At 36.3% G+C, this 26,884-nt stretch overlaps 4 protein-coding genes and 8 non-coding genes across 15 annotated transcripts in view; 10 read left to right on the top strand and 2 right to left on the bottom strand.

The window, feature by feature from the left end:
- LOC108041095 (NAD(+) hydrolase sarm1) overlaps positions 1-6,780 on the bottom strand; it is a 48,695-nt gene extending 41,915 nt beyond the window's left edge. Inside the window, exon 1 of one of the 2 annotated variants that reach the window (XM_044457883.1) lies at positions 6,446-6,780. The gene's annotated coding sequence lies outside the window, so the exon portion shown is untranslated. The remainder of the gene's footprint in view (positions 1-6,445) is intronic. The other variant, XM_044457884.1, reaches the window with a different exon arrangement.
- LOC108052867 lies at positions 899-1,808 on the top strand. Its single transcript, XM_017135424.2, has one exon. It carries the CDS (start codon positions 899-901, stop codon positions 1,742-1,744), a length of 846 nt encoding a protein of 281 aa, XP_016990913.2. The 3' UTR covers positions 1,745-1,808.
- Trnal-cag lies at positions 1,884-1,966 on the top strand. Its single transcript has one exon. It is a non-coding gene; the product is annotated as a tRNA-Leu (tRNA).
- Positions 2,232-2,314, top strand: Trnal-cag. The gene has a single exon. It is a non-coding gene; the product is annotated as a tRNA-Leu (tRNA).
- Trnal-cag lies at positions 2,519-2,601 on the top strand. The gene has a single exon. It is a non-coding gene; the product is annotated as a tRNA-Leu (tRNA).
- On the top strand, positions 4,823-4,905 carry Trnal-cag. The gene has a single exon. It is a non-coding gene; the product is annotated as a tRNA-Leu (tRNA).
- On the top strand, positions 5,146-5,228 carry Trnal-cag. Its single transcript has one exon. It is a non-coding gene; the product is annotated as a tRNA-Leu (tRNA).
- A 3,440-nt stretch (positions 6,781-10,220) lies between the features above and the next one.
- Trnal-cag lies at positions 10,221-10,303 on the top strand. The gene has a single exon. It is a non-coding gene; the product is annotated as a tRNA-Leu (tRNA).
- A 287-nt stretch (positions 10,304-10,590) lies between these two features.
- On the top strand, positions 10,591-10,673 carry Trnal-cag. Its single transcript has one exon. It is a non-coding gene; the product is annotated as a tRNA-Leu (tRNA).
- Positions 10,674-11,176: 503 nt separating this feature from the next.
- Positions 11,177-11,259, top strand: Trnal-cag. Its single transcript has one exon. It is a non-coding gene; the product is annotated as a tRNA-Leu (tRNA).
- A 2,425-nt stretch (positions 11,260-13,684) lies between these two features.
- On the top strand, positions 13,685-18,375 carry LOC108048241. 2 transcript variants are annotated; one of them, XM_017128770.2, is made up of 4 exons: positions 13,685-13,945; positions 14,467-14,619; positions 16,621-16,891; positions 17,259-18,375. In XM_017128770.2, exons 2-4 carry the CDS (start codon positions 14,468-14,470, stop codon positions 18,057-18,059), a joined length of 1,224 nt encoding a protein of 407 aa, XP_016984259.2. In that variant the 5' UTR covers positions 13,685-13,945; position 14,467; the 3' UTR covers positions 18,060-18,375. The 2 variants fall into 2 exon arrangements, with proteins under 2 accessions (XP_016984259.2, XP_016984260.2); XM_017128771.2 differs by lacking the exons at positions 13,685-13,945; positions 14,467-14,619 and adding an exon at positions 16,367-16,463.
- Positions 18,376-19,979: 1,604 nt separating this feature from the next.
- The window catches only part of LOC108048242 (serine/threonine-protein kinase NLK), a 71,215-nt gene continuing 64,310 nt past the window's right edge, over positions 19,980-26,884 (bottom strand). Inside the window, exons 4-8 of one of the 2 annotated variants that reach the window (XR_006417484.1) lie at positions 25,715-26,306; positions 25,120-25,321; positions 24,970-25,063; positions 24,186-24,536; positions 19,980-22,749 (exon numbers count right to left, since the gene is read on the bottom strand). Coding sequence is in view for 1 of the 2 variants with exons in the window: in XM_044457895.1 (XP_044313830.1) it covers positions 22,695-22,749; positions 24,970-25,063; positions 25,120-25,321; positions 25,715-26,306 (943 nt within the window). In the remaining variant the exon portion in view is untranslated. The remainder of the gene's footprint in view (positions 22,750-24,185; positions 24,537-24,969; positions 25,064-25,119; positions 25,322-25,714; positions 26,307-26,884) is intronic. The other variant, XM_044457895.1, reaches the window with a different exon arrangement.

A 26,884-nucleotide genomic window follows, 5' to 3' on the forward strand; every position in this document is an offset into this window, starting at 1 on the left:
ATAAATTGCTTCCTTATAAAAAATAAATCCTATTTTAATTGAAGAGATAAAACAAATATGACAGCTATATATTTGTTATATACCTTCAATTTTCCTTTCCGATTTTAGGTGCATATTTAAAGAAAATTGTTTCTCTTGCCAAAGCGGGAACATATAAGCCACTTCTCTTACTCTCTTAATAGGTCGCATATCAACGAACTTTAAGCCACTAAACTAGAACCCGTGAAGCACACATTCGGCCCGGCAATTTATTGGCAATTTATCAATTAGTGAATCGTTAACCCACATGGACAATTTCATCGGCAATTGCAGTGTAAAGCCTGGCTGACAACTAATTAGCAACAATGTCAGATGGAGTGCACACACTGATTGATTGCCAAACGATTGCCACGAAATAATAAAGAGTTTCGTTCGACGTTCTCAGGGGTTGTCAACAATTAGTAGGATTTAAACTCTAAAGTCGGAGTCGCAGAGCGATTTGCATATGACAGGGAGATACTGGAAAACCAACAGACAGACAGATTAAACAAATCCAAAATGCGAATCGTGAAAAGCCGTTGGCCTCTGGTTTGCCTTAAAGAGCTGGAAATTTCTTGCATATTTGCACACGGATTTACAATAAATTGCAATTATGCAAATTGTGCGAGTCGAATGTTTTGGAGCCGTAGCTCTCCAAACGGCCAAAGATGCCAGACATTAATCATGGCCAGCAATTAGCAATTATTTATATTGACGGGGCGTGTCAATATCTGGGCAATGATAAATGATTTTGGCATTTTTTTTAAACTAAACTCCAGCCCTGGCAAATAATACTCGTACTTGATATTGATTAAATTCGATGCAATTAATCGTTTTTATTATCTCGGTAAAAAACAAGGCCCAAAAATATTGTTACAAAATGGAAGACAACCTACTTATTAATACCCTTAAATCCTTTAACGAGTTAACCGAAGAGGATCAGAAAAAGTGTAAGGAAATCTTCGAGAGGCCTCTCTCTCCCAAATTGCAAGATAATAAATACATAAAGTTCACAAAGGAGATTCTCGAAAAATATCCAAACGAAACTTGGAAGAAACCATGCTTTCTGACATTCCAGATAATATCCTTACATATCCAGTATAGTGCCCTGATTTTTAGTCTGTGTGGCGTTTTTGAAAATTTCCATTTAGTTTTATACGCCGGAGTTTTGGAAAATGCAAAAGTTCCAGCTAAAGAGCAATTTATTTGTGATATTTTGAACAATTTAGTTAAAACAGAGATACCCAAACTAAAGAATTTCAGTGTGAAATTTGTCCTACTTCAAAACAATTCGATCAATCATAATGTCGTCAACATTCTATCGGAAATGGAGCAGAGCATCTGCAGTGATTTTTTATTTATTGCTGATTTTGGATACTGGAGATACTCGAGTTTACATAATCCTTATGCCCAAAATGCCTGTTTTGAGATCTTAAATACCTCCATTTCTGCTGAGAACATACAAGGACTCTTCAACAAATATGAAACAATTGCTGACCGAAAGAATCTCAACTATCTGAAACAATTTGTAAATGATTACTATAAATTATCCCTATTACTTCTGGCTGGAAAATCTCCTATAATTCTGCACCTTTGTACCTTGGAGTGTTTGGATAATTTTGAGATGATAATCTGCAGCCACATAAATGGATTCAAGGAGCAAAGGGTGACTCGAAAATTGATCTTTCAACTTTTGAGGGCATTATTCATCATTTACGACCGCTAGTGCAGGCCATCGAACTAAAAATAAGAATTATTCGCACAGTATAAAGTTCGTGGGCGAACACAAATTTGGTTTTGATTTGTTTTTTGATTTTTTGAGAAACCTTTGCTGCACGAAACATTTTGCCACTGCGATTATGCGAGTCAGGATGGCCGAGTGGTCTAAGGCGCTGCGTTCAGGTCGCAGTCTACTCTGTAGGCGTGGGTTCGAATCCCACTTCTGACAAGACTTTTTATATAATTTTTACTTTATATGGTAAGATAAGTTCCTATTTTATAATATTATGATTAATAAAACTTAAAATTAATAAAAAATTTTGATAGAAAAACGTTATGAAACCCTAAAACAAATCCTTTGTATTTTTAGATAAATGTTTTTTATTATACTTTACCACTTTTTTATATAATTAATAAGGTACCTACTAATTTTTAGAAATTTTCAAATAAATTAAGATTCCCCTGAAGACTTTCTGGTTCTCGCTACTTTTATAGTCAGGATGGCCGAGTGGTCTAAGGCGCTGCGTTCAGGTCGCAGTCTACTCTGTAGGCGTGGGTTCGAATCCCACTTCTGACAAAATTTTTTTTTGTTTTAGATGAACCACTTAATAACAATTTAAGAATTCTTAAAATATTTCACTCCCCGCGGATCATAAAAATATAAATTTGCTTAGAAAAAATATTTCATTATCCTTTTTAACAAGCTTTATTTAAGTAAATTAAAAATTCTTTTGAAATATTTAACCTCAAATCAAAAAAATTTCTTCTCGCTACTTTAACCGTCAGGATGGCCGAGTGGTCTAAGGCGCTGCGTTCAGGTCGCAGTCTACTCTGTAGGCGTGGGTTCGAATCCCACTTCTGACACTACTTTTTTTTATTTTAACGAAAAACCCCAACAATAATTTAGTTTATAATTAATAGACCAATTTTAGCACAAAGATTTGGAAAATTTAAAGCGGAAATATTGGCATAGACGTGGGTTCGGATGCCTCCAGAATTTGTTTATTTTTTCTTCATTGAAGTACATATATTTTTGTTTTTGTTATTGTTAGCTTTTATTGTGTTTTATCGATGGGTGGGGTGCAAAATCCCCTCGAATCACAAAGTAATTTCTCACGCCATGCTGACAATTGGTCTTCAAAAAAAAAACTCAAGCAACTATTTTGTTGGTGTATTGTACTTCTTTCACATGATATTGGGTAATCGAAGGGGGCATTAAAGTGCATTAGGCCCGCCGCAAAATGGCTTATCACGGCCTCAACATAACTGCGCTGCAAAGTCATTCATCAAACGTTTGACCGTGAGGAAATGGTTTGTTCGGGCATTAATGGAACAGAGGCAGGTACAGGTTTATGGCCAGCGGAAGCCCCTCCTATCCCAATTAAACACTCGAAACACCGCTGATAACTAACCCGTCCAGACCTTGTACGACAAATGGATCTGATTCCCGTTCCGAATTTGTTGACGCAGTGGGTTTCGCGATATCTCTGCATTCGCTTACGGTTTTTACATATGTGTAGTAACTATAGAACTGACCCAGCCAAATGGCATTGAGCCCCTGCCCTGGAAATGCAAAAATCAAAATGCAATCCAACTGTGTCAGCTTCGACTTGCTTTGTTTGTAAACAAATAAGGCAAAGGGAAATCCACACTTTACTTCAGTTTGCTTATTAAATGGTGTCAGTTTTATATTACCATTCCCCCACCTTTCTTCAATGCTGTCATATCTGAGTGTATAATTTTTCCGCGGTTTAATGGATTTTTGATGCATTCTAAATGAATAAAAATTGCGTGCGCAATTGTTGCTCGACTTGAGCAGTGCTGCTGACCCATTTCGATGATTATAAATGAGTATAACTTATCAAGCGAGACTTGCCTTGGAATTAAACTGGGTTGCTGGGTCTGCTTCCCCCTTTTTTCCGCTTCAGCACTTCGACTGCACTATAATTTGTTTATTTTAACTATATCAGCCAGGGAAAGGCAACAAGTTCAATGGCAAAAATAATTTCCCGCCGCTTGTCAAAACATTTTTCGATTTGATTTCGAAATTTTTCGATTTGATTTGGTTGTTTTCCTGCGATAAACAAATAATTAGCGGAAAAATGCGCAAATGCAAATTACGTCCATTTGCAAACTCAGACATATGTCTATGGCCATATCTTTCTGTACTATATGCGTATGAAGATGTCGGCATCTAGTCAAAGGAAAAGCATAAACAATGCCCGTCTATTCTTCGGCTGCAAATGTATCTTTCCGAGCAGTGTCAAAATCTAATTTAAATATCCCACAATGAGTAGTGAGCGGCGGACAAATGTCGTCGAGTGCTGGCCAAACTCATTAAAATATCCATTTCCCCAACGAAAACGCGGACTCTCGCGACGAGAAGCTTCGAGCAGTCGTAATAAATAATACAAAGTATTAAAATACAACAAAAGACGGCCGCCGCTTAATGAGAAGGGTTCGGTTTTTTTTTTTTACTGTGTTCCGTTCCCAAGGCGGGCGCCACGCCCCCTTGAACCGGATTATTATTAGCCAGTTTGTTTTTGGCTCGAATCGAAGAATGCTGCGGGTCTTGACCTCTTTTCCAGTTACGCTTTTTGGGAAATCCGCAGAGATATATATATATTCTGAAAGGCCTTGTTTTCTTTTGTTCGCTGGCAGCGATTGTCTGCGATTTTAACGCCAGCCCAACCCAGAAACCCAGAGATAAGATATATCTGTATGAAAACGACTTTGTAAACAGTATGGCGGCATTTGTACAAAGTGCAGCCGCAAAGCAGTTGATCGAATCGATTTAATTTGCAATTATTTCGTCATAATACTGCACAGTTCTTGTTACTTAACTCACAATTTGTTTTGTAAGGCCATCAAATTAACGTCTACAACAATTAGCCGCGAATACAAACGAACAATTTATATATTTCCAAGTCACCACGTTCAATTTATTGTAAGAAAGTAAGTTAATTTGCATAAAAACTCGGACACTGGTCTGAGTTATGTTATAGCAGTTTTCTACAAACAACTTTTTATAGCAAAGCCAAGTGAACGATGTGGAAAACGCGCATTTGGTATGCTCATCCCATATGTCAGGATGGCCGAGTGGTCTAAGGCGCTGCGTTCAGGTCGCAGTCTACTCTGTAGGCGTGGGTTCGAATCCCACTTCTGACAAGATTTTTTGTCGTTTTTTTAAATTTATTTAATTAATTACATCCATTTAAGGCCTTGAGATAATTTAGAAAATAAACAAGGTACAAATTGAAGATAGTCCAGTGGAGATTATTTGTCTTGTTTTTACTTATGTTTAATCTTATCAAAAAGAATAGTACTTTCTAATTTGTATAATTAAATTTAACGATAAAAATAATTAAAATTCCCTGAGGACATCTTCTAGTTCTCGTTACTTTCATAGTCAGGATGGCCGAGTGGTCTAAGGCGCTGCGTTCAGGTCGCAGTCTACTCTGTAGGCGTGGGTTCGAATCCCACTTCTGACAAAACTTTTTTACCTTTTTATTTTTATCTGGCTAATCAAATTGTTTATTGTTGCTATCTATTTTGGCCAATTTTTAGTTGCCTCCAGGAATAACAATTCGATTGCCTGAATCTAAATAAATATGCGCGTGTGTCGGTGTTCTGTTTAAGGCGTAAACAAAAACATGTGCAAAGGCCAAAACTTCAATCAAGTGAAATGGAAATTGAAAATGTATAATGGAAAAACATGTGGGAATACGCAAATCAAATTGTTTGGCCAAGAGAGAAAGAACGCAGGCGGCGGGTCATGCGGATGGAACATATGTATGCTTCCCGGAATTGCCAAAATTCCGCACTTGCGGCTCCACTGGGGCTCGTTGTTTTCAGACTATGTGGGTGTCGTCTGTTTAGTTTTTTGGGAAAACTAATTCGCTTTTAATAAACTAATTGTTGCTTGGATAAATTGAAGTCTTTCCTCCGCATGGGAGGTGATAACTCATGGCGCCTTCGCCGTCTCTGTTTAACGTTTAAATTACTTGTTGTTTTACTCTTTTGTGGGTAATTTATTCGGCTGCCCTTTCATTGATTGACTTGACTTTTATGTGAATTTTTATAGGCGTTGCATTGACGTGTGTATGGGCCGAAAAGCCGAAAAAATCCCCAAAAATGTATACAGTTTCGGAGTTTATGACTCTGCAGAATTGCCCCTTTATGTTCACTCAGTCACACACAAACACAGAATCTGAAGTGCACAGAAACAATTTGGTTTGTTAACAAACGTGTTAATAGTTTTCTTTAAAAAAAATATCACTCAATTCTTTAAAAAAAAGTGTTTTTAAACAAAGAAACAGTTACTAAAATAGTAATATCTAGGCGTTCAAAGTTCAGAAGGTAAAGTTTAAACATTGCTTTAATTACAAAGTGTAGATATTATTAAAACTCAAAAGTCTTGAACATTTATTATGCCTACGAAATTGTAAATGAGGAAATGACTAATTTCTTCGACATTTTGTTCGTGAACTACAAAATTCCATTTATGAACATTTTGTGGAACAGCAAACGCCTTCGCTTTATTTTTGAACTTCCCAGAAATATTAATAAGAATAATAAGAAGTTGTATGAAAATATTTTAAAGAAAGTCCTAAGAAAATAAAGTTTCTTTAAAGATGCTAACAATATTTAACCAAAAGTAATCTAATATGTTTCCATGTAATTTTGTAATATTGAATGTGCAACTTACAGAGGGCGCGACTGTTTGGCGATTTAACTGCGTTTCACTAGCGATTTGTTGGCGTTTTTTACCGATAAACAACGGAAGCTGTTTCTTCTGGTTTTGCGATAATCTGTACAATGGGATTTGTGGAAATTTTCGTTTTCTCAAAATTCCTGCAAGTCAATCAACCCGTCATTTTATGCTGTTGATATTTCATTTTTAACTTTTTCGCTTCGTCGGCTTTTTGCCTTTTGTTGTTGCTGTTCTTGTTGTTATTGCTGTTATTTATAGACGCACACATGGAAGCGCAGCCAAAATAAAAGCGCACGCACAAAACACACACACATGTCACACACAAAATTTCGTAATTGCACGTTGCCGGTGGGTTTTTAAAAATCTTCCTTACATTGCTAAACACATTTTATAGCACGATTTCTCGTTTTATTATTATAATCCGCAGCAACAAAGATGAAAACACACAAAAACACACCACGATCTTGCAAAACGCGCGATGTTTACTGCGACGCTGCCGCCAGCTGAATGCAGGCACTGAGTAAAGAGTAAAGCAAAATAAGCTTAAAGCGAAGATCGTGGGAGCAGCAGAGAGCGATTGTGGAATAGCTTTTAAGCAAAGAGAGAAAACAGTGCCAGACGTGTATTAATTTCTTAATTTTTACGCGTGGGCGAGCTAAATCTCTCTCTCACACACACAGCCTTATTTTAAACCGCTGCACGTGCAATGCAAAACCTCAAAAATAAATAACAAAACAAAAAACGGAAAAGTTAAATAGATATACATATGCATCCGTTGAAAACCAACCGATTTTGAAAAATAAACAAATTAGGGTGTGTTTGAAATTTTACCAACAGTTCAAAAGAATCGAGATATAAATGGAAAAATGTTTCTAAATTTGAAATTAAATTGAAAATCCACTGACAGCTAAAAATATTAAAACTGGAAAACAAATTCATAAGTTTAAAATTTTGAACAGAAATTAAGAAATATCTTTTGCATAAATTTGATTATTTTTATATTTTTATATAAACAAACATTTGTATTTTTATTCTTGACCCTTCAACTTTTTATAATAATGGGATAATTAAACTAGTCGAAACTCTTCTACCAAATTTGTAGAATTTAAATAACGAGTGCAATAAAAATTATATTTAATTTTCAATTTAATATTTTTAGATATTAAAAGTAATGCAAATTTGAGTATTTTATTAATTCAAAACTGTTCTCCATAAATGTCTCGATTCTTTAAATATTTATGTATTTTTCTGACTAATAGTCCAACATTTGCTGTGTCACTTCGTTAATATTCCCAGATTTATGGAAATGAATCATTCGAATGTAGATACAGACATAGTTTTCTTCCTGTGTCGTATCCCCTTAAATGTTTAAGAACCACAAATTGCATCTTAAATTAAATTTGTTTAGACAAGCAGTAGGAACCGGCTTTTTTGTTTGCAACTTGTTTGCAGGTGCTTTCTTTGCACTCCACTCCACTCCCCCATCTTCACCTTCCCCTCCCTATTCCATATGCAAATGTATCTCCTCCCATAACGTATACGCCCCCACAATAATTTGTTTTATTGCGGTCGTAAAAAACTAAGCAACAAAATGCGAAAAATACTAAAATACGTATTCGCTTGAGCCGCCAAAAGCCGAGACAATGAAACCTGTTAATTAACTTTGTACAAATTTGGCAGAAAAGTGTCGCGACAAAGAAGCCAGCGCAAAAAGAAGAGTGAGCCACAATTGATTAATGCTCCACAAAGTCTTCGGTTTGTTTAGACCCCTCCTTCATTTTTTATATTGGGTGTTTTCTGTCTGATTTGACTTTGAACTTGAAAAAGAGCATTGACTTGGCTCGACGGAGTTGGATCAATCGAAATCTAATTGAAATATTATTTGGAGTTTTTTGTTGAATTTTCGGATATTAATTAAAATTGAATTGAAAAGTGGGATGGGAAAGACGGAGGTAAGTCATCACGTTTGATAATAATTTATCATTTTAAATAATTCTTGTGGGATTTTAAATCCGTTAGTTTTTATTTTGGCTGTCTGATTTTAAATTACTGTATTTTTAATAAAAAAGTCACACTAATTGATTTCTTTAAAATAATTAATATTCTTCTTGTAGTTTTCAGTATTCACAAGATTTTCTTGAATTTTTGAAAGCTATAACCTTTACCAGATTCTCTTTAAGAACACTCAAATTTAAAGTCGAATATAATCAGATAAATGATTTTTTTTTAAGTCTAAATCCCCATTTAAACATGACTACAATTATATAAAAGAATCCAATAAATCAAAGCTCCCATAAACGTATGTCGTTTGGCTGTCCACCGGGTTGGAATAGCCATTTATCACTTGGTATCAGAGTTAAATAAATTAAACAGTTTTCCCCGCCCACAAACACCGGGCACTTCATAGAGCTGAGACAGATTAAATCTTTGAGAACTAGACAATATCTTCATTAAATGATTTGCTCTGAAGAACATATATAAAGACGGCCTCAAGGTAATCGGGGTGTTAACTTAATCCAAACTCCATTTGCATCGCTCTGAAGTCGGGGGCTCATTCAATGCCTCATTTTAACCTTTGTGCGGCTGTGCTAACAACTTTGCTGACATATCATGGGGTTTTGGCCGGGAGGGGATTTTCCATTGTTGACCCACATAGCTCCCCAGAATTCAGAATTGTTATGGTAATTTACAACCTCCAGTTAAATATTTCAGCTGCACCCAGCTGCTGCAGCCCGCTGGGCTGCGTTTATTTATATTTGTATTGTGATCGAGTTGACAGTAGCACAAATTTTGATTGATGACGCTTGATTGACATTCGGGCAATTTGCTAATTCTATTTCGAGTCGCCACAAGAAATTGTGTCGCCTTTTGTGGGTCACAGTGGTTTTCAAACAATTCTTGTACTCTGCGATCATTAATCATAATGAGTCGAGTGCAATTGAGGTACTCTTAGCAGTCTCTGTGGCTAACAAGTAAATTAATGGGAATTATGTATGCTGGGTGGCTGCTGAGAGCGCAAACTTTAATTAACTTGGGCTGTCAGGTCGAGTCGGCCGATTAACATACGCTCAGGCCTATCAAGTGTCTGCCATCAGTCTGTAAAAATGGAAAATATCCAGTACGGGCACTCAAAGTCAAAGTGGAGCGGCTGTGCGGCTGTGCAACTGCGGCTGCAACTAATTGAAATGCATTGAAAGTGCGTGCGACCAGTAACTGCTGCAAAAATAAAAATAAAACTAAGATCAGCAACAGCAGCTGCGTGTGAAATGTCAAGCGGTCCGCACTTCGGGCTAGTTGACATTTTGCCAGTTTGGCTAACCGAAAAACTACAACTTAATTACTCCCGTTTTGATCGCCAGCTCCCCCTCACAACCTTTTCGATGAATATCGGCATTTTGTTGACTTGACTGCCATTTGTTGGGCAACAAATCGAAACTTATAAAAAAAGTGACACTTGCCAATCTGCACGGTGTGATGTATGACGTTGACCTGATTTCGCTCGCTTTTTATTATCATTTCCATCGGCTGCATGTTGATTTCGTGTCTTGTCTGTCCGTACACACCTTTCTATGACGCGACGAGCGGCAATTTGTCATTGCCTCTGGGGTGCCGATTATAATAATTCATCGGGAGTGCATTTGAGTGTGGGCAGCAAGTTCAAAGTGTTAAGTGTGATTTTCAAACATATGTAATACATGGCGTATGCTTAATGTCGCTGCAGCACAATGCCAGTGAATGCGATTGGTCTTTTGACACCGAAACAGCAACTGTCAGGATGGCCGAGTGGTCTAAGGCGCTGCGTTCAGGTCGCAGTCTACTCTGTAGGCGTGGGTTCGAATCCCACTTCTGACAAGACTTTTTTGTGTACTCTCCCAAATTTTTCTTTATTTTAAATAATTGCTGAATAATCATATTAATTAATTAAATATAAAATTCATCTAGTTATTACAGTTCTCTAATAGTAACATAGTGTGAGTGTATTTATATCTCAAGTCTGAAAATCCCTTTATTATTATTTTAAATGTTTTCCACATGTAAACGCATCCATTTTGTAAGTTACTTAATTTAAATAATTTTAACATACTTAAGAACAAATTCGCCCGAGGGGAAACTGGGAATTTGCACTCGCTAGTTTAACAGTCAGGATGGCCGAGTGGTCTAAGGCGCTGCGTTCAGGTCGCAGTCTACTCTGTAGGCGTGGGTTCGAATCCCACTTCTGACAATATATTTTTGTATTTTTTGTTCTTAAACAATTAATACTTTCCTCGAATTTAAAACTTATTTTTGAACTTTACCAATAATGTCCTAGCCATGTTAAATGAACATTTGGTAGTGTGAACTAAGGCTTATGATATTTAAATATGATTATTGTTGAAATAATGATAACAAAAAGACAGAGCACGCGGGAAAAAAAAGGATTATTAAAGTAATCTTACACAAATATACTTACTGTTAAAACAATGTTTAAAGGAGAACTTGTAAGTTGAGTTTGCAAAATAGAAATAAAACTCACTTATACATTTTTGTGTCTACTACTCAATTTTTTTGATGGTGGTTTGAATTACCCAACTCTTACTGAATTGATTTTATTTAAATGCATCGTTATAGCTAGAAAAATCTTTTTATTGAACAACCGTGGTTTTTGTTGGCTCAGTGTATAGAGGATTCACTGTAACAGCACTCGATCCCGAACCAAAATGAAATTTGGCCCACCTGTTCTTAAAAGTCAGGATGGCCGAGTGGTCTAAGGCGCTGCGTTCAGGTCGCAGTCTACTCTGTAGGCGTGGGTTCGAATCCCACTTCTGACAAAGATTTTTTGTTCCACTCTAGCCTCAAAAATGTTATTTTTGCTTATCTATATAATTTTTCAAACCCCTCACAATGATCCCAATTTGTTTGGATCATCCATTAGCCAGCTTTAGCGAGCACCCCTCAGGGGCGCCATAAAAATTACAAGTAAATCAATTTGTAACCGCCTAATTGTCAATATTCCAATCACATAATCGGCTGCCAGTTAACGAGTGCCCCCGGCTGTCGGGCAGACAGATACAGATATAGAGAGACCACACAGGCGATGAAGCCTGGCCCCATGGGATTTATCGCCGTCTGGCATCGCCGGCACACACTTCTAGTTCTCCACATCGACTCATTCAGCTCAATCAGTCAGAAATTAAAATGCTGACTGAGCGCGTTTTCGATGGCGGCCCACTCAACTCGTGTTTTCACAATTGTTCTTGGGAAAACAGATCAGGCCCATCTGTAATTATGCTGCTGTCGGTCGTAAAACGCAATCAACTGGCCACGACAACAGACAATTTGGCTGTTAAAAATAAAAAAGCGCTGTAAAACCAGCCGTTAAAATTTTATTTGCTTAGCACTTGGAAAATTGAGGCTGGCCTGGCCATAACAGGCGATTGGGTCAATTGGCATGTGACAGCAAGAAGCTACAAACTGCAATTTCCACAGACAATGCAAATTGACGTCTCGGAAATATGAGTGATGTGACAAGTGGATGCTTATCTGCAACTCGACGCCCCTGTTTTTTTCGAGGGGGTTTCCATCTTCTCCTAATAAGCGCCCATTGAAATTTATGACATCGTCGAACCGCCAATTGATTGGCTTTTAAATATCCAAATGAAGGCTGCCAGTCGCAAATTGTAAGGCCGTAATTAATGTACAAAAATCGAGTGAACGCACGCCCCAAACTAACACCTGCACCTCTTCGTATCTTTATTTATGTAAAAGCTTTAAACACTTTTAATTAATTATTGGATGGAAAACTTGGCGGCCCAGCAATGCTGCAAATTTATGGCTAGTAATATTGATAAACGCAATTGCTATCTAAATGCAAATTTCTCACGGAACGTTCAAATAAAATGTTGAATTATAATTTAAAGCGCTGATATCAAGACCTAAACGCAATTTTTTCGGATTTGTATACGAGAAGTTATGGGCTTAGAAGTGCAGGTTTCTGGTCACTTTTCTGCAAAGCCATTTTTGAAAATTTGGAAAGGGGTTAGCTCATAAAAATGACGAAAAAATAAAAATCGAGATGAGTATACAGATTTTTAGAAAATTAAAGCACAATGATTTAGAAATATGCCCCTGCGGAATCGGATGTCTGTAAGAAAAGATATGGGCTTAGAAGTGCAGGTTTTTGGTCACTTTTCAGCAAAGCCATTTTTCGAAAATTTGGAAAGGGGTTAGCTCATAAAAATGACGAAAAACCGACCCAAAAATAAAAATCGAGATGAGTATACAGATTTTTAGAGAATTAAACCACAATCATTTAGAGATATGCCACTGCAAAATCGGAAGTGTGTAAGACAAGTTATGGGCTTAGAAGACCAAGTTTTTGGTCACTTTTCAGCAAAGCCATTTTTCGTAAATTTGGAAAGGGGTTAGCTCCTAAAAATGACTAAAAACCGACCAAAAAATCAAAAACGAGATGAGTATACAGATTTTTAGATAATTAAACCACAATCATTTGGAAATATGCCATGGCGGAATCGGTTGTCTGTAACGAAAGTTATGGGCTTAGAAGTGCAGGTTTTTGGTCACTTTTCATCAAAGCCATTTTTCGAGATGAGTATACAGAGTTTTAAAGAATTAAACCACAATCATTTGGAAATATCCCACTGCGGAATCGGATGTCTGTAACAAAAGATATGGACTTAGAAGTGCAGGTTTTTGGTCACTTTTCAGCAAAGCCATTTTTCGAAAATTTGGTTAGCTCATAAAAATGACGAAAAATCGACCCAAAAATATAAACGAGGTTAGTATACAGATTTGTTAGAGAATTAAACCACAATCATTTAGAAATATGCCATTGCGGAATCGGATATCTATAAAAAATGTTTTTGGTATATTTTTTGCAGCCATTTTTCGAAAATTTTAAAAGAGTTACATTATAAAATTGTCGAAAAATTGAGGTAGCTTAATACCTATGTGTACCATCTTATAGTTTTAAGCTTAAATTATTTAGTTATTTTAGAAAATAGTTGTTTTATTTTATTTTGAAATGAAAAATAGAAATAAAAATAAAAAGAAATAGATATGTACCATCCGAGTTTTATCTACCAAGTTGCAACAAGCTTAGAGACCATTCTAGGGAATGTTTACTGTTCGCAATCCCAATGCGACAGAGCTTTTTCTGTGAAGATCTCACGCATGGGCAGAAAGCTCGCCACTCTCGCTCACCAAACCGAGCTTCGCGCAGTACCTCGAGTGACGTAGCGTAGCGCAGTATAGACTGCAGAACGTAAGGGTAATCGAATCCACTTACTTACAGATTAGAGGCCATTAAATCGGACTCAGCTAAATCAAGCCTTTGAATCGATCCAATCGGCATTTGAATTCAAAGTCCCGCGACAAAAAGCTTCAACCCAGAGTACTTTTTTGAAAAAGCACAAGCAAGCATAATAATAACAGAAGGGTTATTCAACCCACAAGTGCCGGCCAGAACTAGAGGTATTAAAAATCCACAGGTGACAGGTGAGTTCATTGTTCATCTATTTACCTTTTGGTGAGCGTAGGACTTTTGAGGGAGTTCGTATTTAATTTCATTGGGTTTTGTTATCGTATCACGCGGGACCGTAATGTAAGCTCAAGTTATCCAAACAGCTTTTTCATGTGCATTTAATTCTACTTGCAGCAAGATAGCTTTTATTCGATAGAGAGGGAAAGCTCTTATGGTCTTTAGTTTTTCTTTGATTCTAAAAAAAGTATACATATGAGCAAATAAATAAAACAATTTTTTATATATGAAAAAAATATAATAAAAAGTAGCGATAGGAAATATTTTTTAAATAATTATAAGATAAGTTGTATCTGAAATATTATAAATATGGAATAAGATTAATGAACAAAATCTGAAAAATAATTTTTCTTGTGTAATTTAGCTAAAATGTGACTATTACCATAACTATAGAATTAGAAAAAAAATAATATTTTATGTGAAATGTCCACTGAAATTGTTAAGTTATCTTTATTTATTATTTCAATTCTCGGTGTAGCATGAGTACTCTTCGGATTTGCCAGGCTGTATCGCTGAATCCCAATGGTCTTGTGAAAGAAGTACTGACACCGTCCACCAGGATTTGTTTGATGGGTTGCCAGGATGTGAAGCCCAATGAGTTGCGTCGTTTTCCAGTCCACGATCCCGATCGGTAAGCGTTACCTTAAATTCCCCCGATAACAACATTAAACCTGTTTTTTTTGCGGAGGAAGCCTATAAAGAGCTTTTCGATCGAATCGAACCAATTCTTTACTTATTCGTTATTTTCATCACCTCACCAATACTAATATAATCAGAAGCTTTGGCCTCGCCTCCCCCTCCCCACAGTTCTTCCTCTTATTCATTTGATACCGATACTACGCTCCCAGTCAAAGGTCGTTGAACTCTCTCTTGGTTTCGCATAAAAGTGCATCATTTTCATAGAAAAATTTCAATGCCATCGCGGCAGAAACTGCAGTGCAGAAATCAGAAATGCAATAGTGCCTATGTGGGCGGGGTTGAGGGTGGGCGGGGTAGGTCCCAGTCCCAGTTCCAGACTCCCATTTATTTATAACTCTCACGCTCTCCTGTAAATGCAGCCACAAATGCGCGTGAGGCTCTGCTCTGCTGGCCGTGAAGTTCTTTTTTTTTCACTGCCGCTTGTTCACCTCTAGTTCTGCAGTTAGTGCGCAAAAAAAGTAAAGTTCCGTCTGGCATTGGCCATGGAGCTTAGAGTGGACCAGTCGTCTACAACTGCTTAAAAAATCCTCAAAAGATGAAGTCCTGAAAGTAGGTTTTTTATTTAAGTCTCCTTTTTTGATCATATTTGTGAGGCAATAGTGTAAAAACTTTTTTATTATATTGAAATTAGTTTTTAGAAATCCCCGTTAACTTTAAAGATTAGTGTTAATTATTATCAAGAAAAGCTTTTCTGTTATGTTTGTTTTTGGCGCGGCATTATTATCAAATGTACTTTGAAACCCAAAAGTCAAAGTCATTTTTATAGGGCAAACTAAAATGAACCTATGTTAATTTTAGAAGAAAAACAAATTTAAAGAATGTACTTTCGTTTTGATTGGATTTGATACTACGTTATCTAATTGTCATTGAAGAGTTTTGTAGTTGTTTATTCACTTATTTAAGTGCTTACTCATTCACTTTTAAATTGACCTTCATAGAAATTTGTAAGCTTTAGATAAGAAATTTTAAAATGACTCATGGAGATTTTATTAATTTCACAGATTAGTGTAATTTATAATCTGAGAAAGCTTTTCATTATATATCTCGGTTTTCTCAAACCTATTATTATTTTCATATTTATTTAAATTCTAGATCAACAAACTTTATTTAATACGCTTACGTTTAAAATTCACACATCTTCTAACATACACTCACCAAGGCTGTGATCACAGTCGATTTCGCGTTAATTTTTTCAAAGCATTTTGCTGGCTCTCTGTTAGAGTACTTAAAATGTAAACTTTATAAGCTTAAACTTTTTTCTTAAACTTTTGTTCTTGAACTTCTAAAAAAACGTTTAACATAGAGTAGGTTAATAAATATTATTTTAAGGAAGTAAATATTATTGAGTTGTTTTGTTTCCTGACCAGCACAACAATGGCGGTAAGGAACTGTGCATAGAGTGGTTTGGTCCACCCTGAAAGTCATAAACATAAAGCAAAATAAGCGTCTATTCGACTTATTTTCTTCCCCATCTTCCCATAAAACGCAACAACAAAAAAAGGGGGGACGTTGTGCAGCAGCTGCAGCAACAACAACAACATCAATTCCCGACGAAACTTCCGCTGAGCGAGAAAGAGCGAACGAAAGCGCAGCACTCTCTCCCTTGCCAAAGAAGCATAAAAAGAGCTTTTATTGCATCTGAGAAAAAAAGTCTTTTTACAAGAACTTTTCCAAGCGCCGCAAGAACAACTCCAATGCTCAGTTTTCTGTTTAATCATTAAACAAAGAACCGCGCAACCGAAACGATCGTCTCTTTTTCCCGATCCTTTATAATTGGTATGTTTTATTTTCATTATTTTCCCCAAAAAAGTTGTACTCATTTGAAACCAGCATTGTTAAATATGTAAAACTTTTGCCCGAGAAAAGTACTGAGTTGAGCTTTCGTTTGTTAGTAATTGTAGTCATTGTTATTATTGTTGTTCTTTCGTTGCAGCTGCAAACATTGGCTGCGTCATTTCGGCGTCAGCGATAAACTGGTAGATCAACTCGGCGGCCTGCAAAAGCTGCGCATCTGCTTCAGACATTTTAGCCAACGCCAGGAGATGGCCAAAACGCGCATTAAGATGACGCCGCTGCGCAAGTCCTCCAAGGGGATAATAGTACTACCCAATAATGGAGGGAAGGGAGGAGGAGAGGGAGGAGCTGGGAGCGGTCAAGTCAAGCCGGCAGTGGCGGTGGCTAACACCACCATTGAACTTGTAGAGGTGAGTAGTTCCACAAAAGTTCAGCTTTCATAGGGGTTGATATTGAGACACTTATGACGCTTACTATAAAATTTGGAAAAAAAATATGGCGCCAATAATGGCTAAAGAAAAGTAATTTAAAACATTATGGCGGCTATTTGTTATAAATAAGAATTAAAGGGAAGTCTAAAACTAATGATCACTACTCCAAGGTCCCAAACGCTCCAAAGCACTGAGTGACAACTTCTGAATGGTTTTAGTCATTATATTATCTCTAAAATCATTATCAATTCATATAGGTATTGCTTTAACGTTTTAGATGTTTTAAAATTTTTATAATTATCAGTGTTCTATGTAAACGAACTTAAAAAATAATTCTTTATTGCAGAGCCCAACCAGAGATCTGGAGAAGAGTCACCAGGCCAAGAAGCCCATTTCCAGCATTATGCCCATGCCCCAGCGTTCCCACTCCATCAGCTCCTCGGCCTCCAGCGATGTGCAGTCAATAAACTCCGATTATGAAGCTTCTCTACCATTTACCACCCTGGAGGATTCCCAGAACCACTTGGAGAATGGACAGACCAAGAAGAGGAAACTCTACGTGATCACCGAGAAATCAAATGAGACCAACGGTCATGCTCCGGAGTCCAATGGACAGCCCAAAAAGCGCAAGATGTTCGTGGTTGTGGAGCAGGACAAAGAAGCGGCTGGCAAGAAATTGATGATTATGACCGACAAACCGCAGGCCAATCTTACCCAGCATTTGGAGAAACTATTGCCCGAAATACTGAATCGCATACAGGACAAAGAACAGAAGCAGATCAAACCAACTCCAGTGGTGGTAAAATCCAACCCAGCGGTAAACAATCGCAGACCACAAATAACATTGCCGCCCAAGAAGAACCCCACTAACTTTGTCAAGATCACGCCGACTGCAAGTCCAGAGCCATCGCCCATTCAGATGCCAGTTCCAATTGCAAATACCAAGATCGTAAAGAACGAAAATTTGGAAGAGAAAATCAATTCGGAGGATATCGAGACGAACATAAATCTATCGCCTGACTTTCGCTTTCTAATGAAGATCCTTCCTAAATTGGAACAGTTGCCCGAGCCACACAAGCAGAATGTAAAGCGCTCCATCCAGATATTCGTTGAGAAGAGCTACAGTATCTACGGCAACAAGGATTAGTTACCAGTATTTCATCATTCATTCACCGATTTAATTTCCATTTCATGTGAAAAAGTTCCCATTATTTTCGAAAGAATCGTACATATAAAAGGCATTTCATTACGTTGTCTAAGACTGAAACAGACCAATTTAATTTGTAAGCCATCGCAGAGCTGAAGCAGCTCCCCATTTAGATTTGTAAGCCAACCCTAAATTTAATGTTACCCCGCTGGAGATGGGTACATTTTGAAAGAGTTAAGCCATAAAAAGAATTACCATGTTTGAAGTCCTTTCTATATTGAATATATGAAAGCTTTATGTAAGCCCAACAATGAAATCCATGAGTATTATTACGGGGGGACAAGGTAAAAATAACAATGCGACAAAACACCACCCAATTTAAAGTATCTTTTGTTTTTTTTTTTGTATCTTTTTGGTTTTTTTTTGCATTGTAATTCCAAAGAACTTTATTTAGTTTGAAAGCATTTTTTTACGGTTTCGTCTTCCATATTCTTTCTTTTCTTGTTACGTTATAATAATATTTAGTAAGTCTAATGCGGGTTTTAGTTAGTGTGGTTTAGTTTAGTTAATACAATGGTTAGGGTGTCCTTACGATTTCCATGTAAATTATGCAAAGTTCTGAGTTTCACTTTCTTTTCGTCCTGGAGAAAGGATTGCAATTGGTAATTTACAACTTATGCAGCCAAGTGAGTATTGGACTTAGACTCGTTTCAGTTAGTATTTGGTTAATGTGGTTAATACATTACATATATACAGTTAAACAGTTATTGTTTAATTTAGCTTGCGGGTCGAGGAAACCAAATTGTGTGTAAAGTATTAGGGAACTTTGTTGCGTGCTTTTACTGGATGAGGATTTCTACATGAGTGGCGAGATTCCATTTCAAGTGCTACAATTATAATCGCGTAACATACTTTTTACAACATTTAGCAAATTTTTCCGTACACATATACTCGTATATCATATTTTTGGTTAAAGATCGGCCATCGACTTTCATTGGTTATAGGTGTTTTATAAACCTTTACGTTTGTTAACTACATTTTTTGGTGTGTCCTACAATTAGCTTTTGCTTTTTTTGTTGGTTAGCGTATCAAGTGTTTTTACATGCTGTTTTTAAGAAAAAATATTTGTCTTTAGGTTTCCCTACAAAACATTTATGTCATTATCATCAATGAGAAGCAATCACAAAGTTTTCTCTAAATGTATGTACGACGATTACTATTTTTAATTTATAATTTTGTTTTTATTATTTACACAATTTTCTCGGAGTGCACAAAGCAGCCAGCTTTTTTCTGGTAGGTGTAAGCAACTACAACTACATTTACTGTGAAGTCGAAGAAATATCCTTCTTCTTTTTGCATTTACACATCGAGTTGGTTAATCATCGGTTAGTAGTGGGTTCGGGTTAAAAAAACTGTGTCACAATTTCTACAAACAGCCTTTTGTTAAACTTGTTAAACGTACATTTATGTGGTTATCTTCATGTTATGCGAATTAGAGATTATCTATAATATATATATATAAGAGTGTTTTAATTTTTACATTTTATAACCTGAGCGCAATCATTTTTATGGTCAGATCTACCAATCTTGACCAATTCTAATTTCAAAAGATTCCTCTTAGACTCCGACCAATTTTATAGGTATTCCCATATATATTTGGTTAATATTGAAAAGGGTAAATATATGTGGCATCCTTTGGTTTCCTTTTTAGCGGAATGCTGACCTGTATTCTAATACAAACTTCATGTGTAGTGTGTTTTAATCTCAAATATTGTCCATACATATACATACACATATCGTATATAGTAGGTGCCAGCTGTCGGGTTTTCAATGTGTTACATAGCTATAAATTCTAATTAGCAAATGCATTGGGTTGGGTTGGATCCACTTCAAGTAATGCGACAAATGAAACAAAATTCCTTCGTTTTCTTCTTTTTTTGTTTTGTTCTTATTTTTTTTTATACAAACAGTTTACACAAGTTTTTGTTTTATTCTCAGTTAACGTAAATTAATGTGTAATACGTATCTAATATATATAGTTAAGAATGATCCATAAATCGGTTTACAAGTCAAATACTAATGCAGTTTACAGTTACAGTTGATCTTAACTTATGAACTCATTTCGAACGGGCGGTTGAATCGACTCAAGTCGTTCTCCCCCAAATCATACATCCTATATAGGCATATATCGAGTGTGAATTTCTTTATGTTTTAGTTCAGACCTGCTCCAATCGAGGGTTGTGCTATGTGTGTAGTATAATGTACATGTCCATTACTTATCGTACTCGTATTACCTCATAGCTAACCGTCTTACTGAGCTAGAGAGAGATGTGGGCTAATTATTGGTGGGGGTGTGGAGATAATGTTATGTACACGGTGCCTAAGCCGAACGAAAACTAACTATCCATATGAGTAGCTATAATTATATATGTACCTCTATGGGGAGTATGTGCTTAGAGATGTAAATGATGTTGATGTAGATGTCAATTTAACTTGCATTCGAGCGTGTGTCTCTGGGTCGGTCTCTGGTCAAATGAGGGATAAACAATCTGTAATCTCTAATTGGTACTCTATATATTAACGGTTAAGAAAAACTTTAGTTATAAACAAAAGTTGAAAAGAAATTCTACTTTTTTGCACACTGATTTCCTTTGCTTTTCTTTTCTTTCATTTCGTTTTGTTTTTGCTATGAGATCTCCGTGAAAGTTTTGAATTCATATTTGTTTTTTGTTTTGTTTTCGTTTGTTTTACGCTAATCCATACATGTATATATATCGGTTAATATATATAATGATATAATTAATAACTACATACATAAGAAAGCAGCACAGTTAAGAGAATTGAAGAAGAGGAAAAGTTTAGTTTAGCTTCAGTTTTAATTTCTTCAAGAGCTTCTTCTACTTCATTATCGTTTTTTTTCGATTAAATATTTTTGCATTGTTTTTGCTCTAAACATTGAAGGCAAATGACATTCAAAATACACATTTACGGTATACATTTTTAATTTTGTGTAAGTGCTTAAGCTACATCATAATTTTGACTCTTCCAAAAAAATCAAGTGTGAATTTCATATTGCATATCCTCAATTAATCAATCGTCGTCGTCAAATGAGAAAACTCAGTCTTAACATATATAATGTTCTGGGCAGCCGAGGCCGTAGCAATTGATCCTCTATAACCGATCCTGTCCTGCACCTTTGCTATAGTCTAAAGCGATGAGCATTGAGAGAGACAGAGGTGTAGTTAGTCGAAAATTAAACTATATTACATGGTAATCAACTAAAAGCAAAGTATATGTATCAACTAAAATTGAATTGATTCGGGCGGCGCCGTGGGACTCCAAAGGGGAATGGAAATCCTCCTTTTCGTCCCATTGGGCTTCATCCGCCAGAATCATTCACTGGGGGCAGTGCGTCGTCCACTTGTTGGTTTTTCCTTTGTTGGTTTGTTTATTTGATAGTTTACATTTATGAAAAATATTATTAAAAAGCTTAACAAACTATTATCAAAGCGAAAATTGTCATAACTAAATTAGGTTGAAATTGTTTAATTTATATTTATATTTATTTATATTGTAATTTTTGCTCAGTCGACAGTTGAAACTTTGAACTAATTTCATCAAATATTTTTGTTTTGTCTAATATTGAGTTAGTGTTTGACCGCTTTTTGTGGTCAGATACATTTAGAGTATATATCTAGAAACCAGTTTCAAAATTGAAGCTTTCAACGTTTGTGAAAATGAAAATAGTTGCATAATTTCAAATGAATTTGTTTTTTGTTTTGCGTTTAGTAAACATTTAGCTGTAGCTACACCTTACTATTTTTTTTTCGTAAGCTAACAGAAAATGAATTTATCCTTTTTACGGATGAAAAGGTTAATCGCTTGAGGTAAATTTTGGCAAACAAATTTTGGATTTGTGTGCATTTTGTTACTATTTTATTTTAAATATATTTATCGATATATTTAATAGTTAAGCATATTTGTATATAATGAATACGATGTCTGTGTGTGTTGCTAATTAATTTACATATACATAGATTTCTTAGAAGCATAACATAAAACGATTTTGTGTTGTGTTTTTTTTTTCATTAATTCGAATTTACGATCAATTCTTCCAATTCTTGTCAAGCACAACAAAATGTCTGCTTTGTTGCCAAAAAACTAATATTATAAACTACGCTTTGCTTGTAGTGCGTAGAATCTGCTGCTGCACTCTCTCTCTCTTTAATGTTTGTAATATTTTTCCTTCACTTTAAACTTGCTGGTTTTGTGTCGCTGCTGCTGCTTTAACTACAGTTTTGTTGTTTAGACTAGTTTCAGTTGAGTTACGTTACATATTTGTTTGTCTATAGTATTATTAAATATTTGTTTGTTTTCTTTTAGTTAATTTCGGTGGTGGAATGCTTTAACTTTCAAACAGACAAACGCCCACTTAAAAGCCGTTTGGCGCTTAAAAATTATTCAATCGTTGTTCCTGGCTGAGTTATCTCTGGGTTGGGTTGGGTTGGGTTTTTTCGAGGGTTTTTTTTGGACTGGGAATCGACTCCTCTTCTCCTTCTTTTCGGCGGCGAGGTTCTATCGTTTGGCTGTGTTGCTTTTGTTTCGATTTTAGGCAGCAATCGCCTCATTTTGCCGTCATTCCCATTGATGAGGCGAGGGCGGCAGCTCCGAAGGATGTGCCACGGTCGAACTAAATCCAGGTGGGGGAAAATGATAAAACAAACGAATTTTAATTCCGAATTTCAATAGTTGGGTTTCAAATGAACATCTAGATTAGTTATTTCATGCCATGTACAACGTAAAATTTATAGAAAACATTAAAAGCTTTAATTTAAGACAAAATACAATCAAAATACAGAAATAGCTCCCATTTAAAACAATCTTGAAACAAAACATAAAATGAAAATGTACAAACTAGAACTACAAAAAGAGTTTGGGTTGGAGAGGGATTCAAAATACAAAGTAAAAGTTTTCGTTTGTTAATCATAATAATCAAAAGTCATTGAGTGGTAGTTGTTCAAGCATTTAAATCTACTTCAGTTCTTTCTTTGTCACTGCTGCTCAGCTGCACTGCAAACTGTACAAATATTATTTTGCATGATTTTCTGTGCAGTTTTTAAATTTATTTAAATTAATCCAAGCATATGGATGTTAATGTTCGAGTCTTGTGTTTTAAATCTGCATAGATTAACAGTTTTTGTAGGGTTATGCAGGACAATGACTGAGCTAAATGATTGACTGATTGGTGCAAGAGCTATTTTCAAATTGAAATCTATTTTATTTTAAGTTTTTGAACACTTGAGTTTCATATTTTCATTTAGTATTAGGTGACAATTCTTTCGCAACATTTATGGTATTAATATAATACATATTTCAAAGTCTTTTTATTGAACTAATGAATATTCGAGTTGTATATTTTTGGTACGCTTTAAATTTTTTAAGAGTCTCTTTTGTGCATCTTTAAAGCATTTTTTAATCCTTTTTTATGATAAGTGTGCATTACATATTTTATAGGAATGATTGCAGTTTTGGAACATGGTATGGATATGGTCTGTGGGTGCGTGTATGGGCTTAATTTATTGATGAATCTGTATGCTGTACACGATTACGAATATATAGTAGTATATATATAGGAGTAGAATGCGAACATAAAATATAAACACAAAACTGATTATGGAACTGGTTATATGCATTATGTTCGACTTGGTTCGAATTATTGGCTTTATAAAATAGTTGAAAATGTCTCTCGTTGTTTTTATTTTTCCTTTTTTTTACCATATATTTGCCTTGCCAATTATGTTCTAAATTTTCTTTGCGACATTTGTAAACAATTTTATAATATTTCGGATTATACTGTCTTATTTTTGTTGGTTTAAGAAAACATTTATGTACACAATAGTTAGGCAAAAATACCCATTTAAAAAAGATGAAATTAAAATTATAAATCAAAATGAAAAGTTAATCATAGGATAAAGTTAAAACTAAGAGATTTTTTTGTTTTTTTGTTTGGCTTTTTGTTTTATACACATTTGCATAAGGAAGAAAAATAGATAAAAAGATATGAACAAAAAGGTGATAAAACTAAATAAACAAATATTTAGTAAGGTTTTCGCTTTATCAACAGACCTAAGAAGGAGTTGAGAGACAGTTGCCGCCCCGAGGCCTCATTTTCTGTATCTGTATTATTGTTTCTTTATCTTGGCATTGCTCGCATTTTCATTCATTTTCATTCTTCAATCATTCGGCAGATTAGTATCTTGTGACTTCTGCGTTTCTATATCGATTCGTTCTAGTGAGAGGAGATCGCGCGCCTAGTTTCTTGATCTGGATAACGATCTCGATCTGGATCTGGATCGGTTCTTGAGGGCAGCGCAACAGTAGGCGGCGGCGGAGTGGAGCAGCGGCAGGAGCAGCAGTGCAAGTTGTAGTGGTAGTAGTGGTAGTGGTAGTAGTAGTAGATTTTCTCATTCTCATTGGCTTAACAACGCAAATATAACGATTCGATTTAATAGAAATTTCAAGATTAATATCCATGTTGAACAACAAAAATAAAAGAACAAACGAAAAAGATCATTTAAAAATAAGGTTACAAATTATAATCGTAGTTCGGTAGGTAGAGAGTTATTTAGAGATAGTTTGAGTTTGGGGACAGGTACGACAATTAATAGTGGGATAGGAAGAAAGAGCATTACACGGAAGCCATGGTCATTTAAACGAAAAATATAAAATCAATTGTAACAAAAGAAAATATAGATTGAAAATAAGATTTACAATTTTGACTAAAGGTGGTAAATTTTAAAAAACTTTTTTTGGTAAAAGAGGACAGGACTGCGTGCAGAGGTGGGAAAACTTGTAAGGGTTTTAGGTGGGAAAAGTTTTAAGAGGTATTGGCAAGGAACTCCTCACTCACCTGGCGAAACTCTTGAAGGCCGCACTCTGTGGATTAATGCAAAGCGGCACACGACCCGTTTGCAGTTGCTCGGCAATGAACTTGTGCATCTCCTCTGCAAATTTTCAGATTGTTTAATTTCTGGTTTCTATATTAATAATTCCCACTTACCCTTGACCTGCTGCACGGAGGTGAGCTTGCGCTCCCACAGATCATCGAAGGGCTGGCCCGCGGAGGGCTCAAAATCAGCCGTATACTGGCGCATTCCGGCCGAGGTAGTGAAGCAGCATTTGCACATGCACGAGTGGTAGCGCAGACGTCCCTCATCCAGGTAAGGATGCGCCAGGGCATCTGTCACAGAAATGCGCTTGTCCTGGTGAATTTATAAATAGTTACGGTTAGTTATAGATCCATGGATTGAAAAGAGTTATAAATGGCTTTAACCAGCACTCCTTTCCTCTAAAAAAACACCTTTCTTAAATATCTCTTTTGGATATATTTGTTTGGATATATTCATTTTTGGTTAAGGATCGATTTCTTAATGCCATGTTTAAGTTCTAGTTTGTAATCTGTCGGAGAACATTGAGGGTTTTTAATTAGAAAGTATATTTCCGAAACAGCAATTTAAGTCAATGTCAAAACTTAACATGACAATGAGAAAACGGTCCTTAATTGTTAGTTTAAAACGTTTTTTTTTATTTTTTGCCGTTTTTCATCATTGGTTTTGGGAAAGTTCTAAAATGTAGTACACCTGGGTATATCTTACCGGATCGAAAACCAGCATTTGGCAGAGCAGGTGCACAGCCTCGTGCGTGGCGTGGGAGCTGAGTGTGTAGAGCACCGAGAAGGAGGGCGGCTTGGGCGCCCGGCGCAGCATGTGGGTGCGGGCACCTTCACAGGCGTGCCGCATGTCCTCCATGGTGGGCGTGCCCAGCAGCTCGGTGATCAGCTCCAACTGCTGCACAGGGTTCTGCGCCTGGAACAGGATACGACGGCCCAAGAGCTCGCCGAAAATGCAGCCCACCGACCACACATCCACCGCCGACGAGTAGTGACGAGCGCCCATCAGAATCTCCGGTGCCCTGTAGTACTGGGTGACCACTTCCTGGGTCATGTGCTTGGCCTGATCCGGCTCCTCCACGCGGGCCAAACCAAAATCACAGATCTTGAGCACGCAATTCGAGTTGACCAGCAGATTGCCCGGCTTGATGTCGCGATGCAGGATGCGGGCCGAGTGCAGATACTTGAGGCCACGCAGGATCTGGTACAGGAACACCTTGATGTGGTCGGCGGACAGGTGCTGCGGCGATACGATTATCTTGTGCAGATCCGATTGCAGCAGCTCCGTTATCACATAGCTATTGATCGATTCGAAAGAGGAGTTAAGGTGGAAACCAATTTGATAGCGACATGCGAAAAGAACAAACAAAAGTTTGGGGAAGTTTCCCTTCACCATTTTTTTTGGCTTGTTTGTTTTTGCCTTAAACTTTTTCAATTAGTTACATTTGCTTTTAGCTCAAAAGTTTTGGATGCGCCGCTCAAAAAGCAGGCAACACACTTTGCAAAATCGAATTTGTTTGGTTTATAGAGTTCTGTTGGGAAAAAAGATTGTTAAAATAATCATAAAAATAATTGGACCAGATTAAAATCTCAGTTAGTTATAAGGATTGCCAATGAATTAATGAATTTCATAAAATTAAGACTGATTAAGTATCAAATTCACTGGAGAATTAAGCATATGATGAACATTTCAAGTAGGTGTTTTAGTTTATAAAAAGTGCTAACAAAGGTATTCATAAAACACCTATTATACCCCTTTTTGAAGCTGTAAAACCCCAATTATTTAATTATAACATTTAAATGACTTCTTAGAAGCCACAAAATTTCACGTTGTCTTACAATTTCACACTTGTGAGTGAAACTATTCTTTGAGTTT

Source organism: Drosophila rhopaloa, unplaced genomic scaffold (genome assembly GCF_018152115.1).
Source record: "Drosophila rhopaloa isolate 14029-0021.01 unplaced genomic scaffold, ASM1815211v1 contig_163, whole genome shotgun sequence".
Classification (NCBI taxonomy): Eukaryota; Metazoa; Arthropoda; class Insecta; order Diptera; family Drosophilidae; genus Drosophila; species Drosophila rhopaloa.

Bases quoted from the DNA above. Each gene is read 5' to 3' on its own strand.
- LOC108052867 (XM_017135424.2), top strand. From the start codon at position 899: ATGGAAGACAACCTACTTATTAATACCCTTAAATCCTTTAACGAGTTA.
- LOC108048241 (XM_017128770.2), top strand. From the start codon at position 14,468: ATGAGTACTCTTCGGATTTGCCAGGCTGTATCGCTGAATCCCAATGGT. The intron at 14,620-16,620 runs GTAAGCGTTACC...CTTTCGTTGCAG, and splicing joins CCAGTCCACGATCCCGATCG to CTGCAAACATTGGCTGCGTC. The intron at 16,892-17,258 runs GTGAGTAGTTCC...TCTTTATTGCAG, and splicing joins CCACCATTGAACTTGTAGAG to AGCCCAACCAGAGATCTGGA.